The sequence below is a fragment of the Microcebus murinus genome, chromosome 7, assembly GCF_040939455.1.
Source record: "Microcebus murinus isolate Inina chromosome 7, M.murinus_Inina_mat1.0, whole genome shotgun sequence".
Lineage (NCBI taxonomy): Eukaryota > Metazoa > Chordata > Mammalia > Primates > Cheirogaleidae > Microcebus > Microcebus murinus.
Window position 1 is genome coordinate 86,756,563 of NC_134110.1, and position 18,587 is coordinate 86,775,149.

The following is an 18,587-nucleotide window of genomic DNA, read 5'->3' on the forward strand; positions in this document are numbered from 1 at the left end:
TGCAGTAGTGAAAAGAGGAGAAAGAGTAGAAAAAAATTTTAAAAATTGTTCATATTAAATAAGTAAACAAAACCTTATTCCTGGCTCTTGTTAGGAAAAGTTAATTTACATAACAAAACCATATAATGACATATAAAAATGTCTTAAATACAAAAGTTTTCTCTCGGCCACTTTTTTTAAGTTTTATTTTTATTTTTTATGGAGATGGGGTCTTGCTATGTCGCCCAGGCTAGAGTGCAGTGGCTATTCACAGCAATCATAGTGCACTGCAGCCTCAAGCTCCTGGTTTTTTTTTTCAGCCACTTTTATGTTCATCCAGACTCTAGATTGTAGAGCAGTGATGAGCCACATTTGGATAGCTTGCTGACTCCCTAATTGAAATCTGTAATGTGGCCAGTGAACTGATTTCATGAACTTCTTCTGCGAGAGCCAATTTCACCCAGCCGCCTCTGTTCTCTCCCATCCCCCACACCCCATGTAAATGTGTAAACCTCAGAGACCATGGTGCTGGGCAAGGTCTTTGCTGTCGGCCTCAGACATGTGAGCACCAAGCCACTGGGACTGTAACCCTATGGGAATAGGAGGATAGGACAGGAATATTAAAAGTAGCCATTTTCTAGGTAAAATTTCTCATTTTAAAAATCATGGTACACGACCTTCACTTCCATTGTATTTTTTTAATCATATGGAAATGCCTTTATCTAGAGTGTATGTTCCTCTGTTAACCACAATCCCTACCACTCCTTGTGTTATTTTGTTCATCCCTATCACTCAATTTATAATTTTTTTTGGTATTATTATTGTTGTTATGATACCTATTGTACAGAGAGGTTAAGGAACTTGTCCAAGGTCACACAACTAGTAAGAACCACTTACTCTAGCTACCCATTCTCTTATCATTTTTACTTTTTCTGTGGTAAGCTTTGAGAGTACAAACATTGCTTTAGATTATACAGTCCATATAATCTATGCTGTATACAATTGTATACAGCTGAATAGACCATTACTTATAAAAAGGTTTCTTAATACTTCTGTCCTTTTGAAAGCTATACGTATTCTTTTAAAAGTTCTTGCTTAGGCATTTGATGGTTGTGAAGACGGAAGCTGGTGATGGCATTTTACCCTCTGTTATTATTGCCTCAGCTGGGTGACTATCAAAAAGGCAGAGCTAAGATGCAAAGTTGAATCTGAATATAGGAAAGAAATCCTATGGGTTTTTCCTTAGCTAATGACAAGTGCAATCATGCCCCACCTAATTGGGTTGTTGAGATGTAAAGACAAAAGATCAGAGAAATGGAATGGCTTTTTGAAATGTAGTATGTCTATCACTTATAATAGTGTTCTGGGTTTTTTTATTTTACTTTCCTTCTAATTTTCACAAGGCAGAGAAATATAATAGTGTTTGTAGATTTGTTAGAGAGGAAAAGGGTAGATAGATAGCTTAGGTTCTTCTCTGTTAAATGACTAGCATGAATTTTAAAAATTAATTTTGGCTTCTTCTAAAAATTAATGTTTTAAAAATTCTCTTAAGAAGTTACATTGCACTATAAAATATTTTTCCAGCAAATTAGTTTTTTGGTTTTTTTTTATTTTTTTGAGACAGAGTCTCCCTTTGTTGCCCAGGCTAGAGTGAGTGCTGTGGCGTCAGCCTAGCTCACAGCAACCTCAAACTCCTGGCCTCAAGCAATCCTGCTGTCTCAGCCTCCTGAGTAGCTGGGACTACAGGCATGCGCCACCATGCCTGGCTGATTTTTTCTATATATATTAGTTGGCCAATTAATTTCTTTCTATTTTTAGTAGAGTCAGGGTCTTGCTCTTGCTCAGGCTGGTTTCAAACTCCCAACCTCGAGCAGTCCTCCCACCTAGGCCTCCCAGAGTGCTAGGATTACAGGCGTGAGCCACTGCGCTCGGCCCACACACAAGTTTTTATGTAATGAAGTGAATTTAATCAGCATTTTAAAAACTAAAAGCTTCCCTCATAATTATTGAGGGTTTTCTTGGTATGTTGTGTACTATCTAAATCATTTTGTACAGTACCAAAAATAAACATACCATACTTTGGGAAGCACTGGTGTGTATGTATAGTGGTACCTCTATATCCATAGCATATCACATTGCAGGGATAATGCTACAAGTGAGCTTTTATGAAATTATTCTAACAGAAGAGACATTCCCTTGTGGTTGAACTTTAGCATGTTATCTTGACAGCATTTCTCCTTCTTTCCTTTTATAAGGGGAAATTTTAAAAATAGGAAATATTTCCAAATGGAAGTTTAAAAATTATGTGAGAGGATCTTAAGACTGCTTATTTTCAAAGATACTTCTTTTTCTGGTTGAAAGAACCGCTGTAAACTTGGTATCGTGTCTTGGGAATTTTCACAGGAATACCCAAGTATAATATTGTATATATTCAACCTAACCCTTGATCTTTGTGCCATTTTTATCAGAGAAGATGTTTTGTTTTGTTTTGTTTTGTTTTGTTTTGTTTTGTTTTGTTTTGTTTTTTGAGACAATCTCACTCTGTTGCCCGGGCTAGAGTGCTGTCTGTGGCATCAGCCTAGCTCACAGCAACCTCAAACTCCTGGGCTCAAGCGATCCTCCTGCCTCAACCTCCCGAGCAGCTGGGACTACAGGCATGTGCCACCAGGCCTGGCTAATTTTTTTTATTTTTTGATATATATTTTTTTTAACTGTCCAGCTAATTTCTTTCTATTTTTTTAGTAGAGACAGGGTCTCACTCTTGCTCGGGCTGGTCTTAAAGTCCTGAGCTCAAACAATCCGCCCATCTCGGCCTCCCAGAATGCTAGGATTACAGGTGTGAGCCACCATGCCCGGCCCACCCAAGCATTTTCTATTTTATTTTATTCCATATTTCAAAAGATGCTAGTGTGACCCATAAATAGATTACATGATCTAGCTGCGCGCAGTGGCTCACCTGTAATCTTAGCACTCTGGGTGGCTGAAGTTGGAGGATTACTTGAGCTCAGGAATTTGAGACCAGCCTAAGCAAGAGCAAGACCCTATTTCAACCAAAAATAGAAAAAATTAGCAAGGCATGGTGACGCATGCCTGTCGTCCCAGCTACTCGGGAGGCTGAGACAGGAGGATTGCTTGAGCCCTGGAGTTTGAGGTTGCAGTGAGCTATGATGACACCACCACACTCTAGATTGGACTATAGAGCGAGTCTCGTTTAAAAAACAAAAAACTTAAAAAAAAAATTTCATGATCCGCTAGTAGGTCTTGGTTTACATTTTTTAAAAACACTGTTTCAAATAACCAGGTCAGCTAGGAACTATGGGAAGAAAAAAGAGCAACAAAAGTAACATCTGGATACTTGGACTTGCTGAGTTGAGGAGAAAGAATATGTAATTAAGTGTTACCAAAATGAGAAGCTAAAATTTTGAACTTCAGTTTTAATGACTATAACTCAATGAAGTGACTAACATGAGCTAAAAATGTGAATACTATTTTAGGTAAACAAAAGCATCTCTACAGCTATAAGCATAGCAATTTTAATATTAGAAAGATATCAAATTGTCAGCATACAACTATGGTTATAAATATTGTATCATCTAATACATGTTTATTGTAAAAAGAACCATAGGTTTTAGCACTAAAAGGGATTCTGAGTTCATCTGATTGAAGCAAATTCAAGTGTTCACATTTTACCAGTGAGTTAGCTGAAGCCAACAGAGATTAAATGACTGCTTAAACCATATAGCTAATTGGGGGTGAGGGATTGAGGTGGGATAGAGGGTCTCTTTTTTTTTTTTTTTTTTCCTCTCCATAATTTTCACTCTACCACACTGCTCTTAAAGAACAGAAATGGGCCAGGCATGGTGGCTCACGCCTGTAATCCTAGCACTCTGGGAGGCCAAGGCGGGCGGATTGCCCAAGGTTGGGAGTTCGAAACCAGCCTGAGCGAGACCCCGTCTCTACTAACAATAGAAAGAAATTAATTGACCAACTAAAATATATATACAAAAAAAAAATTAGCCGGGCATGGTGGCACATGCCTGTAGTCCCTGCTACTCGGGAGGCTGAGGCAGTAGGATTGCTTGAGCCCAGGAGATTGAGGTTGCTGTGAGCTAGGCTGACGCCACGGCACTCACTCTAGCCTGAGCAACAAAGTGAGACTCTGTCTCAAAAAAAAAAATAAAGAACAGAAATGTTTCAGTATGTTTTAGTCTATCATGTGTTTTTCTATTTTCAGGAAGATATTCCTCGTCAGCTTGTCTACATTGGTCTTTACCTCTTTCACATTGCTGGAGCTTATCTTTTGAAGTGAGTTGGGATTTTTCTTGGGTGTGTAAGTGGACTGGACAGATAGTATGTTGATCTATCTTAACTGATGATTAATTTTTTTCATTTTAAATTTGTTCTTTTAACAGCTTGAATCATCTAGGACTTGTTCTTCTGGTGCTGCATTATTTTGTTGAATTTCTTTTCCACATTTCCCGCCTGTTTTATTTTAGTGATGAAAAGTATCAGAAAGGGTAAGCCATTTAGCCATTTTATTTCTTGTGTAGTGGGTATTCAAAGTCAGTGCCTAGCTAGACACCATGTTGTACACCTGTAGCCACAGCTACTCAGTAGGCTAAGGTGGGAAGATTGCTTGAGCCCAGCATTTCAAGGCCAGCCTAGGCAACATATTGAAACACCCATCTCTAAAAAAATAAATAAAGTCAGTGCCTAGATTGCCAAGATCCATGCCCTTGCCATTAAGTTACTTTTTAAGCAGTCAGTAGCAAGTTTAAATAAAATGAAATAATTTAGCAATTCAGACTTGATATTTTACTCCCTAAAATGGAGTCTTTCTCAGCTGAACGGATGTAGTATTGAAACTTGAAATTTTGAAGGCTTTTTGTGTTCGCTTTTCTTTTATAACTTCTCCTACCATGTTTGTTCCATGTTTTTCTTTTGGAGGAGTGATAAAATGAACTCTCTGAAGAAAATGAAATGATAGATAATATAGCTTAAAAGATACTGAAAGATTTTGATGGGAAAATTAGACTGAAAACAGAATTGGAGAGGTATAACTTGTAAAAAGTAAAAAGTCTTTGAAAAAAGCAAAACTAGGATTCAAATGGATTTTGGCATCCTGTTCTTTACAGCACAGCTTTGTTTTGTTTTGTCCATCATTTTTTCAAAATTGTTCTGTATACTAGTAAGGACATTAATACTACTTATATAAAAAAGATGAACTAAACAAGAAATTAAACAGATTACTGGATTTCTTAGAACCTAAAATGGACTAATATGTGTTATGTATGTCCAAGAGAGTGGTATAGTATGTGTTTTAAGCATTTCCTAAACATTTGACTCTAAAATCCTTTTTGCAGAATAATAATAAGTGCTATTTTAATATGCATTTACTTAATAGGAATCTAATTTCTAATGGAATTTTTTCTTATTTTTGAGATTTTATGAATTTGACTTATGACATTTTTCTTACAGATTTTCTCTGTGGGCAGTTCTTTTTGTCTTGGGAAGACTTCTGACTTTAATTCTTTCGGTACTTACTGTTGGTTTTGGCCTTGCAAGAGCAGAGAATCAGAAGCTGGATTTCAGTACTGGAAACTTCAATGTGTTGGCTGTTAGGTACAGTTTATGTAAAATTTTTTTCACTTTGTACAGCTATATCATATGTATTATCAGTTTCATTATGATGTGAATCATCTAAAAAATGGATGAATATAGGGTTGGGGAAAATACTTATTTGATGTGATTTCATCCTGTTGCAGTTTTTTATGTCTAAATTGAAGTACTAAAGCATTTATTTAACTTCTAGGACAAATTATTAATGGAATGATTATTAACATAACCTTGTCAATAGAATAGAACTTTTAGCACTAAATACTACAGGTTAGAATAAATACTTTATTCAATGGCATTTTTTCATACACTCTAATTTTTTGTTTATTTCTTACTATTTCTCAGAATTGCTGTTCTGGCATCCATTTGCATTACTCAAGCATTCATGATGTGGAAGTTCATTAATTTTCAGCTTCGGAGGTGGAGGGAACATTCTACTCCTCAGGCACCAGCTGTAAAGAAGAAACCAACAGTGACTAAAGGCAGGTCTTCTAGAAAAGGAACAGGTTTGTATTCAGTAAGCAGTGAAAAATCTGTGGAATTAAAGAAATCTGTTGTGAGATCTTACCTATTTGTTCTCAGATCATATAAAGAAAATATTCTACTTTTTAACATAATTAGAAGCAAAGTAATCTTACCCCATTCCACAGTTGGTGATACTCTGGGTGACAGGAATCAGTTACTCCCCTCAAAAACTGTGTACTAAATTTCTCTCTCACAGGTTTTTCGATCTTGGTTACGTTGAGCCACTGTAGACCAGTGTATAATAATATGGGCAGGTTTAGTGTGGATAACTAGAGTGTGATAGTTTGTTTTCAAGCATCTTGTTCACATTTTTTTTTTTCGGCATATTATGGGGGTACAGATTTTAAGGTTTCAACAAATGCCCATTTCCCCCCCCCTTTGTTCACATTTTTAAGACCTCTTTATAACTACTTTTTTTTTTCTTTATCACCCACACCCTCCTTATAACTTCTTCCCATTTGTCCATTAGTCTCAAGTAGAGCAGCTTTCAGTTGTGTGGTTTTTTTTTGTTGTTGTTCGTAACTTGTGACTACTTGAGCTTTTGTCTTTGAGCCTGCATTTAACCTCTTTTTTCCTGGCTCTTGCAAAAATTGAAAATGCATTGACATAGTTAATTTTTTCAATGTGTATTATTGAAAAATACAGTGTCTTATACTTGGAACTGTAACACAGGAAGTTCCAGTTTTGAAGATACATCAAGTCTGGTTTCCTCCTTATATAAGTATTGATATCTAGTAGTTTATATTCTCCAGCCCTGTTCTTTTTAAGTTTGTCCCAGCAATTCTTGGCTCCGTGCATTTTCTTAATAAATTTTAGTACAGCTTCATCAATTTTCACACACAAGAAAAAAACTTTCTGGGATATTAGACTGGAATTATATCAAATCTATACATAAATTTAGGAATAATTGAGTATTTCAACCCATGAACATGATACTCCATTTACTTAGATTATCTTTAATAACATCTTTAATGGGATATAATTCATATATCATGAAGTTAAGTACTGTATATTCACAAAGTTGTGTGAACCACTAATTCCAGGACATTTTTATCACCCCAAAAAGAAGCCTCAGGCCCATTAATCACTCTCCATTTCTCTCTTCCCTCTGCCCATGGCAACTAATTCAACTAATCTATTTTCTGTATGTTTTTTGGGGACTGGATTCTTTTACTTAGGTTTTTTAGGTTCATCCATGTTACAACATGTATCAATTCTTCACTCCTTTTTATGGCCAAATAATATTCCATTGTATGGACATATACTGTATTTTGTTTGTCCATTCCTTAATTGATGGACATTTGGGTTGTTTCCACTTTTTTGGCTATTACGAATAATACTGTGAACATTCGTGTTCAAGTTTTTGTTTGCCCACCTATTTTCATTCCCTTGGGTATATATAATACCTAAGAGTGGAATTGCTAGATCATATGGTAACTGTATATTTAACATTTGAAGAGAACTGCTAACCTCTTTTCCTAAGTGGCTACACCACTTTATATATATATATAGTTTTGCATGTTGATATTCAATTGTCCCTGCGCCATTTGTTGAAAAGATTACTCTTTCTTATTGATTGTCTTGATACTCTTGTGAAAAATAAAAAAATAAGAGTTTATTTCTGGACTCTGAATTCTGTTGCAATAATTTGTATGTCAAGTCTTTTGCCAATACCATACTGTCTTGATTACTGTAGCTTTTGTAGTAAGTTTTGAATTCAGGAAATGTGAGTAAAAGCCCAGTTGTGTGTTCTTTTTCATGTTTTGGTTTCATTCTGGGTCTCTTGCATTTCCACCTGAATTTTAGGATCAGCCTGTCAATTTCTACAGAAAAGCCAGCTGGGAATTTGATACGGATTACCTTTAATCTGTAGATTGCTTTGGGGAGTATAAACATGGATGTATATTTATTTGGGTCTTTAATTGCTTTCAGTTAAGTTTGTACTTATCAATGTATATGTCTTCCACATCTATCATTAAATTTATTCCTAAATATTTTATTTTTTTCACGCTGTTGTAAAATAGAATCATTTTCTTAATTGTGTTCTCAGATTCATTACTCGCTTATAGAAATACAGTTGGTTTTTGTATATTGGATAAACTTATTTATTCTAATAGTTTTTTTTTTTGTGAATTCCTTTGGATTTTCAGTATACAAGGATCATGTCGTCTATAAATAAAGATAGTTTTTACTTCTTCCTGTCCAATCTGGATGCTTTCTATTGCATTTTCTTGCCAAATTGCCCTGGCTAGAACCTCTACAACAATGTTGAATAGAAATGGCGAGAGCAGACATCCTTGTCTTGTTCCTGATCTTAGGGGGTAAGCATCCATCCAGTCTTTTACCATAAAGTATGATGCTAGCTATGGGTTTTTCATAAATGGTTTTTAACAGGTTGAGGAAGTTCCCCTCTATTCCTAGTATGTTTGTGTTTTTATTATGAAAGGTTACTGGATTTTGTCAGTTGCTTTTTTTCTCTACTTCTATTGAGTTGATCTTGTAGTTTTTGCCCTTTTTTCTGTTGATATTATGGATTACATTAACTGATTCTCAGATGTTGAACCAGCATTACATTTCTGAGATAAATCTCACTTGGCATGGTGTATAATCCTTTTTACCTTTTGCTGGACTTGGTTTGCTAGTATTTTGTTGAGGATTTTTATATCTATATATATAAAGGATATTGGTGTGTACTTTTCTTGTGACATCTTTGTCTAGTTTTACTGTCACGGTAATTCTGGCCTCATAGGATGATTTGAGAAATGGTCCTCCTTTTTTGTTTTTTGGAAGAATTCTTGAAGAAATATTTCATAGGTTTCTATATAGGGATTTCATACATTTTTCATTAGATTTATTGTCAGATATTTTATTTTTTAAGCTAGTATACATGCTCCTTTTTACAAATAGTTTTATTTGTTATAAAGAAATACTATTTGTTTTCTTTAGGATACTATCCTTGTATTGAGAAACCTTCCTAATTAACTTAAAGTTTACACTAAAATACACAGTCATGTCATCTGCAAATATACCTTTTCTTTCCTTACTGTATTATACTAGCTAAGACTATACCACAATATTGAATAGAAGAAATGAATACAGATTTCTTTGTCTTCTTCCTAATATAAGGGGAGAGCTTTCAATATTTCATCATTAATAATGTCTTATAGATGCCCTTTATTCAGTTCTATTTTGTACTTTATTTGCTATGAGTTTTTTCATGACTGGATATAGAATTTTAAGAACTGCTTTTTCTGAAACTATTTAAATAGTCATATAGTTTTTCTTAATTTTCTTAATGTAGTGAATTACATTGATTTTCAGATGTTAAACTGATCCTTCATTCCTGGCATGCATCCAAGTTGGAGATGATTATATAGTAGTTCCCCTCTATTTTGGGGGGAAAAATTCCAAGAAACCCAGTGGATGCCTGGAACTGTAGGTAGTACCAAACTCTATGTAGTCATGTGCCAAATAATAACATTTCAGTCAATGACAGGTCATATGTATGTCAGTAGTCCCATAAGATTATAATAGCCTATTTTTACTATAGATTTTCTATGTTTAGATAGACAAATACCATTGTGTTGCAGTTACATACAGTATTCAGTACATTAACATGCTGCACAGGTTTCAGCCACAGGCCCTACCACATAGCCTAGTTGTGTAGTAAGCTATGCTCTCTAGGTTTGTGTAAGTACACTCTGATGTTCCCACAACGGAGTTGCCTGACATTTCTCAGAACATATCCTTGTCATTAAGCGATGTATGACTGTATATACTGCTTTTTTTCTGTATGTGCATATCTATAATAAAGTTAAATTTATAAATTAGGCACAATAAGAGATTAACAATAGTAATAATAATAAAACAGATGAGGAAGGGATAGGGACTTTCAACACTAGTAGTACCAGTGTACTGTTGTACATCACTGTTGTTGAGTTGGTTTTTTCAGTATTAGGATTTTTGCATCTGTGTTCATATAAACGATTGTCCTGTGATTAGCCTTTTTTTATATGTCAAGGATTGATACCAAGGTTATGCTGGCTTTATAAAAAGTATTAGGCAGATTTGTCCTTTATATAAATTAGCATTATTTCTTTAAATGTTTGGAAGAATTTACCAGTGAAGCCATCTGACCTAGAGCCTTTATGGGAAAGTTTTTATACATAGATTCACATTCTTTAAAATGGACAACAGAATTATTCAAATTTTCTATTTTTTAGTTGTCTTGTCTCTCTTTTGGTAAATTGTATTTTTCAAGATATTTAACTAGTTCATGTAAGTTTGCAAATGTATTGGCATGAAATTATTTACACTGTCCTTATTATCTTATTAATGCCTGTAGATCAGCAGTAATTCCTGTTTTTCATTTCCTGTGTTAGTAACCTATGCCTTGTCTCTTTTTTTCTTCTATCAGTCAAAACCAACATTTTTGCCTTTTAGTTGTTTTTGTTTTTTTTTATTTTCCTGGTTGAATCTTTTCTTTTATTGTGTACCTACCCCTTACCCCTTAGTTGTATCTTTTCTATGTCATGGAATTCTGTTCTTATTTCTCTTTCTTTGGGTTTAATTTGCTGTTTTGTTTGTTGTTTACCTTCTTGAAATGGATCTTTGGATTTTCATTACTTCTTGTGAATTACATTCAACTAAGGATAAACTTTTGCTTTTAGCACTGCTTTATCTGTATTTCACAAATTTTGATGTCTTTTTCATTATTCAGTTTAAGATATTTTATTCTGATTGATTCCTTTTTGACTGATGAATTATTTATAAGTACATTATTTGGTTTACAAATATTTGGTCACTGTCTAGTTTTTTTATGTGGTTTTTTCTTTTCTTTCCTTTTCTTTTCTTTTCTTTTTATTTTGCTATTGATTTCTAGCTTAATTCTACAGTGGATGAAGAATGTCTTCTGGCCGGGTGTGGTGGCTCACACCTGTAATCCTAGCACTCTGGGAGGCTGAGGCGGGTGGATTACTCAAGGTCAGGAGTTTGAAACCAGCCTGAGCAGGAGTGAGACCCTGTCTCTACCAAAATAGAAAGAAATTAATTGGCCAACTGAAAATATATAGAAAAAACTATCCGGGCATGGTGGCGCATGCCTGTAGTCCCAGCTACTCGGGAGGCTGAGGGAGAAGGATTGATTGAGCCTAGGCGTTTGAGGTTGCTGTGAGCGAGCCTGGTGCCACGGCAATCTAGCCTGGACAATAGAGTGAGACTCGGTCTCAAAAAAAAAAAAATGTCTTCTGAATTATTTCAATTCTGTGAAATATATTAAGACTTTTACTACAGTTCAGCATGATTCCAGTTTTGATGAATGTTTCTTTTGGCTCTCAAAAGGGTGCACATTCTGCATTTGTTGGATATTGTGTCTATACGTGTCAGGTCATATTTTTAATTGTGTTCAGTCTTTTATATCTTTACTGATTTTGTAGAGGGAATTCTACTTGTTCTGTTGCTTGACCATTTCTCCCTATCGTTTTGTAAGTTTTTGTTTAACATATGAAGTTATGTTGTTAGGTATATCAAAATTTGGAAATGTTCTATCCTCCTGTTGAATTCATCCTTTTTTCATTATCAGATGTCTAGTTTGTCTGATTTTACTATAGCTCCACCAGCTTTCTTTTGATAAAACGTTATAATGGCGTATCTTTTCCTATATTTTTTACTTCAAACCTTTCTTTGTCTTTATGTACAGATTGTGGCACTTGTAAGCAGCATGTAAGTGGATTTTGTTTTTTTCATCCAATCTTAACCATTATTTGCTTTTGGGCATTTATACTATGATGTGCCTGGGCATGATTTCCTTTATATTTATCCTATTCTGTGTTGCGTAAAGCCTTCTGAATTTTGGCTTGGTTTCTTCTGTAATTTTTGGAAAATTTCCTGGCCATTATTTTTTCAAATATTGCTTCAGCCCCATTGTGTTTCTTTTTTTTTTTTTTTTTTTTTTTTTTTTTGAGACAGAGTCTCCCTTTGTTACTCAGGCTAGAATGAGTGCCGTGGCATCAGCCTAGCTCACAGCAACCTCAAACTCCTGGGCTCAAGCAATCCTTCTGCCTCAGCCTCCTGAGTAGCTGGGACCACAGGCATGCACCACCATGCCCAGCTAATTTTTTCTATATATATTAGTTGGCCAATTAATTTCTTTCTATTTATAGTAGAGACGAGGTCTCGCTCTTTTTCAGGCTGGTTTCGAACTCCTGACCTGGAGCAATCCACCTGCCTTGGCCTCCCAGAGTGCTAGGATTACAGGCATGAGCCACCGCGCCTGGCCCTCGTTGTGTTTCTCATATTCTTCAGGGATTCCAGTTATATATGTGTTAAACCGTTTTATCCTGTCCTTTATGTCTTTTCACACTTTCTATATTTTTTCATCCTTTTTTGTCTGAGTTTCAGTTGGGTATTTTCTCCAGTTCATTAATCTGTTGTGCCTATTCTGCCATTAAATGCATTCATTAAATTTATATTTTCAGTTACTATATTTTTTAGTTCTAAGGTTAAAGATTTCGGTCTCTGGTAAAATTCTCCATCTTTTATTTTCTTGAGTACTCACCATTGTCCTTTTATTCACTTGAGGTTCTATTTCTGACTTTTTTTTCCTCCTGACTTTTAGTCTCCCCCTGCCCACAACACTAAGTTTGGAAGTCATTCGGTCTTGTTCTTTGGCATGCTGCCATGCTGGTAATTTTTAATTGACTCCTGTATGCTTTGTGCAAAAATTTATAGAGGCTTTAGATTGAATATAGCTAGATCACTCTATCTCACTGAAGCTGATCTATTTCCAGTTTGCCCTCATTCCTAGGACATTGACATAGTGGGTGTTTATAAGGGCTTTCTTCCCTGATAGGCCCTGAAATCAAATTTTTGTCTCCCTATCGATGTGAGGCTTCCAATTATCTATTTAACTTTGCAGTTTCTTAGGAGTTGTTTTCTGCTTGATTTCTGAGTCTTGCTTGGTGCATGCATAGTGTAATATTGGCAAATACCTTGAGGGAGAAATTCATATAGGATGTTAGGTTTTCCTATACAGTTTTCTTTTCTCCAGAATTTTGGCTGGAATCTCAGCTGTAGGCCATTACTTTGTTGTCCTCTCTGCTTCAGCTCCACTGAGCCTACAAATGGTCCAGGAGAAATAGCCATAACTGCAGAGTCACCTAGGTTCTCTGTTGAGGTTGGGTGCAGACTCTCGCTCTTGTCACCCTAGCTAAAATGCAGTGGCATCATCATAGCTCACTATAACCTCAAATTCCTGAGCTCAAGCAAGCATCCTGCCTCAGCCTCCCAAGTAGCTAGGACTATAGCCGCATGCCACCATGCCCAGATAATTCTTTTTGTACAAACAGAGTCTCACTCTTGCTCAGGCTGGTCTCAAACTCCTCAGCTCAAGCAAGCCTCCTGCTTTGGCCTCCCAGTGTACTAGGATTACAGGTGTGAGCACCTCACCCAGCCTCATTTCCCTCTTTCCAGGACCTTGACACGTCAAGTCCTGTCTTGCCTTGATTGTTTTCCAGAGCCTTCAAACATACATTTTTGTATCCAACTTTTATGGCTATTTTTGGAGGGAGGGTTTAGTCCAACATATCAGTTACTCTATCATATCTTGAAGAAGAAAACCGTGATATACTCTTTTTTTTTTTTTTTTTTTGAGACAGAGTCTCACTCTGTTTCCCGGGCTATAGTGCTGTGGCATCAGACTAGCTCACAGCAACCTCAAACTCCTGGGCTCAGGTGAGCCACTTGCCTCAGCCTCCCAAGTAGCTGGGACTACAGTCATGTGCCACCATGCCTGGCTCATTTTTTCTGTATATTTTAGTTGTCCAGCTAATTTCTTTCAATTTTTTTTAGTGGAGATGGAATCTCACCCTTGCTCAGGCTGGTCTCAAACTCCTGAGCTCAAACGATCCTTCCGCCTCGGCCTCCTAGAGTGCTAGGATTACAGGCGTGAGCCGCTGCACCCGACCATGATACACTCTTAAACATAAGAGTTATCATCCTAAGCACCAACTTTTTTGTATGTTCTAAAGAAATATCCCCAAGGATTTTGCTGTCAAATGTGAAAAGTTTATTTCTACCTAAAGTACTGCTCTTGTAGTTTTTGTTTTTTTTTTGAGGTAGGGTCCCTACTCTGTTGCCCAGGCTGGAGTGCAGTGGCATCATCATAGCTCACTGCAACCTCAAAGTCCTGGGCTCAAGCGATCCTTCTGCCTCAGCCTCCCGAGTAGCTAGGACTATAGGCATGCGCCACCATGCCTGGCAAATTTTTTTCATTTCTTGTAGAGATAGTGTCTCACTATGTTGCTGAGACTGGTTTCCAATTCCTAGTCTCAAGCAATTCTCCCAACTTAGCCTCTCAAAGTACTAGCAGTAGAGGCTTGAGCCATGGTGCCCCGACCTCTAGAGTATTATTTTTAAATTTTTGTAATTTTTAAATAACTTTCTATCCTGTCACTTTTTTCTACTTTGAATAGAAGTTACTTTTATTTTAATTTGCTGCTTTCAGTTCATTGTGTTCAACACATTACTGGATATTCTGATTGGATCAAATACTAGTAAAGATTAAGAGTGGTTAGATACTAGTAAATAGATTGCACCTGTATATAAATTTTCTTTTCTGAAGGTGCCTTTATGTATAAAGATTATATTATTTGCATTTATTTATACAAGAGTAACACTGATTCTTTTCTCTTTCAGAAAATGGTGTGAATGGAACAGTAACTTCAAATGGAGCAGACTCTCCTCGTAACAGAAAAGAGAAATCTTCATAATGAATTATAAACTAATTGATTAATGTCCCCAAAGAAATCTGCTTTTTACTATATCTTTCAGCATTAGAGATTTTTCTGTTCTTGAAAATACAGTTTGTGCTCTTTGATTCTTGCTATTTTACTGTTTCATGCATTTTTTAAAAGGGCATTTGAGGGGAGGATGATTACTATGACTGAAAACAATATTTTAGCTTAGACTAAGCTACCTGCCTTCAAGATAGTTTAGGGACCACCACCATCTTCTATTTTGTTTTTTATCTTTGAACATTTTTGTAATGATTTGAAGAGAAAACTGTTTACGGAAATCCCACATATCAGTGATACGGTTTCTTGCTCTCACCAATTTTTTATAATATTAGCAAGGTGGCCTATTCCAACAAGGTCATATTTTTTTAAGTTATCTTTCAGGGTAAAATGGAAATAATATAAACTTGGATGTCCAACTTTAATATGTTTTCAGTGTTCTCTAATTTTTAGAAATTTTTGTAGCCTTTACACCTGGAAAAAAGGATTTGTAAAATTACCAAAATAATTGTGTGCTTTATTTTATAAATAGTAGTTGTTAGTGTTACATCCCCATTTAAAAGAAAAAATACATACTAATGGTTACAACATGTGGAGATTTATTGACATATATATTGAATCAAAATATCTTATTAACATAAAAGTACGTGTGAAGTAAAATCTTGTGCATTTTCAACACTTGTAAACTGGAAATCAGAAAATATTTACTATGAAGAGGAAAATCTGACTTATATACCCCTTTTTGATATGTTTATTAATAATGATTCTTAATGGGGCTTGTCATAAGTTTGATATGCACAACATCTTAGAAAAATATTGCTTAACCTGGAAACCCTTTTAAAAAATAATGCCTACTTGATTTATATCTATAAAAAGAATGTCAGGTAATTATATTTGGAAAATATTTAATGCACTAACTTTAAAGAAATTGAAAATTCAGGTGGATAGTCTTTAAAAAAGACAGTGTGCTTTATGTTATAGCTATAGCTTTGGTCCCATCTTTAATTGAAAAACATTTATCTGTACAAAACATATTTTTGGATAAAAATATATATATATTTGTATCTCTACAGAAAGGCTCTAAAAGCATTTGAGTAAAATATTTGGTTCCCTTTTCTATAATTATCCTTTAAAATCTTATAGCTACATTTGATTTGTTCATTGACTTTATAATATATATTGCTTCTTTTTGGTGTTCACATCTTGTTACTCATTTCTCACTTCTGTCACCAGCTAATGGTTGTGCCATTTTTAGTGTAAAAGTCGTAGACCTGTTAGGTCTGCAGTTTGAGTTGCCATGCTGCTAGAAAGTTGTGCTTTTTCTTTCCAGCTGTTTGCCTACTTCCTGAAAAAAGTAGTAGCTCTCTGTAGCATTATGGAGTTTTCAGTGGAACCAAATTTTTGCCATTAAAAACTGGCATTATATTGAACTACACATTGAGAAATCAATCAAAATAAAAATTTTTACTTTCACAAGCTGCATCCTGGATGTTTCCTTCATTGTTAGCAGTCATGCCTTTTAGTTTTCAATCTCATTAAAATGTACTATGTTTAAAGAGTACACTCTTGATAGACACTTAGAACAACCCTTTCTAAAAAGTATGTTCTACAAAAAAATGATCAGTTCCTTAGGATACTACTTATGAGGTCTGCTGGGGGAGAAATCATCATAACCAAATAAATCCAGGGACCATTGGGTTAAACAGATTTTAAAATATTTCTTTATTATAGGACCATTCAGTCCATGATATGCATATGTGCTTCCTGGTGCACCAAGAATGTTGGCAGTGGGGATATAATATGCTGTTTCCCACCTCATTTGACTGGAATCTTCTTGTCAATGAATTACTTAAAGTGTTTATGTTCTACCACATACATTATAGACTGAGGAAAAGAAAAACAAGCCCTTTATATGTAGTTAGAACTTAACAAGATACAAATATATACACAAGTAAGACTGTAAAGCAGAAGACCCCTGCCCACAAATGCCCTAAAGAAAGTCTTATTTTGTTTTTGAGACAGAGTCTCATTCTGTAGACCCATCTAGAGTGCAGTGGCATTATTGCAACCTCAAACTCCTGGGCTCAAGCATCCTCCTGCCTCAGCCTCTTGAGTAGCTGGGACTATAGATGCATCACACCATGCTTGGCTAATTTTTTCTATTTTTGGTAGAGACAGGGTCTCGCTCTTGCTCAGGATGGTCTCAAACTCCTGCCCTCAAGCAGCCCTCCTGCCTCGGCCTCCCAGAGTGCTAGGATTATGGGCATGAACCACCATGCCAAGCCAGAAAATCTTTACTGGCTTCCAGACTCTGCAGAAGCTGTCACTATCACCTGGACTCAGGTTTAACTTTGAAACCTGATGGGAAGCATGTAGGACCCTGAACCAAGACACCTGCTGTCTTAAGACTCTTTGACCTTGAACTAGTTGCTTTGCCATTCTGGGGTTTCCCTTTGCAAAATGCCTTCTTGCCAACATTTTGTCTTTGTTATTGTAAATTGACAATGTATAATTGTATAAGTTTCTGGGGTACAAAGTGGTTATGATTTATGAGTACAATGTGAAATAATATAATAAAATCAAGCTAGGTAATATCACTTCAAATACTTAACATTCTTTGTGTTGAGAATTCTTGAAATGTTCTTACGTTTTAAAATGTATAATTTATATTAACTATATTCACCATGCTGTACATTATAACTACAAAAAAAAATTCCTTCTGTCGGAGATTTTGTACCCTTTGAACATCATCTCCCCATTCCCCCTTAGCCTCTGTAACCACCATTCTACTCTCTGATTCTGAGACTCCCACTTGTTTTAGATTCCACATTTAAGTGACTACATGCAGTATTTGTTTTTCTGTACCTGGCTGATTTCACTTAATAATCTCAAATTCCATTCATGTTGTTGCAAATGACAGAATTTTCTTCTTTTTTAATTTTAAGGCTGAATAGTGTTCTATGGTGTATATATACCACATTTTCTTTATTCATTCATCTGCTATTCATGACACTTAGGATGATTCCATAACTAGACTATTGTGAATAGTGCAGCAATGAACACAGGAGTGCAGATGTCTCTTTAAGAAACTGATTTCAGGCTGGGCGAGGTGGATCACGTCTGTAATCCTAGCACTCTGGGAGGCCTAGGCGGGAGGATCGCTCAGGGTCAGGAGTTGGAAGCCAAGCCTGAGCAAGAGCAAGACCCTGTCTCTACTAAAAATAGAAATTAATTGGCCAACTAAAAATATATAGAAAAAAATTAGCCGAGCATGGTGGTACATGCCTGTAGTTCCAGCTACCCAGGAGGCTGAGGCAGAAGGATCGCTTGAGCCCAAGAGTTTGAGGTTTCTGTGAGATAGGCTGATGCCACAGCACTCTAGCCCAGGCAACAAAGTGAGACTCTGTTTCAAAAAAAAAAAAAAGAGACTGATTTCAAATCTTTTGGGTAAATACGCAGGACTGCTGGATCATATGGTAATTCTACTTAAAGTTTTTGGAGAATCCTCCAGTAGCTTTTCATAATGGCTGTACTAATTTACATTCCCACCAACAGTGTACACATCACCAACATTTGTTATCTTTTATATTTTACAATAGCCATTCTGACAGGTGTGATTTTATATCTCATTGTGCTTTCAGTTTTTTCCTTATGTTTTCTTCTAGTAGTTTTACA

The 18,587-nt window shown here is 35.8% G+C and overlaps 1 protein-coding gene across 1 annotated transcript in view; it reads left to right on the top strand.

Annotated features, from left to right (window-relative positions):
- The window catches only part of TRAM1 (translocation associated membrane protein 1), a 38,428-nt gene extending 22,040 nt beyond the window's left edge, over positions 1 to 16,388 (top strand). Inside the window, exons 7-11 of the mRNA XM_012770788.3 lie at positions 4,214 to 4,284; positions 4,392 to 4,496; positions 5,458 to 5,601; positions 5,941 to 6,101; positions 14,815 to 16,388. Of these exons, the coding sequence (XP_012626242.2) occupies positions 4,214 to 4,284; positions 4,392 to 4,496; positions 5,458 to 5,601; positions 5,941 to 6,101; positions 14,815 to 14,888 (555 nt within the window). The 3' untranslated portion in view covers positions 14,889 to 16,388. The remainder of the gene's footprint in view (positions 1 to 4,213; positions 4,285 to 4,391; positions 4,497 to 5,457; positions 5,602 to 5,940; positions 6,102 to 14,814) is intronic.
- The last annotated feature ends 2,199 nt before the right edge of the window (positions 16,389 to 18,587 follow it).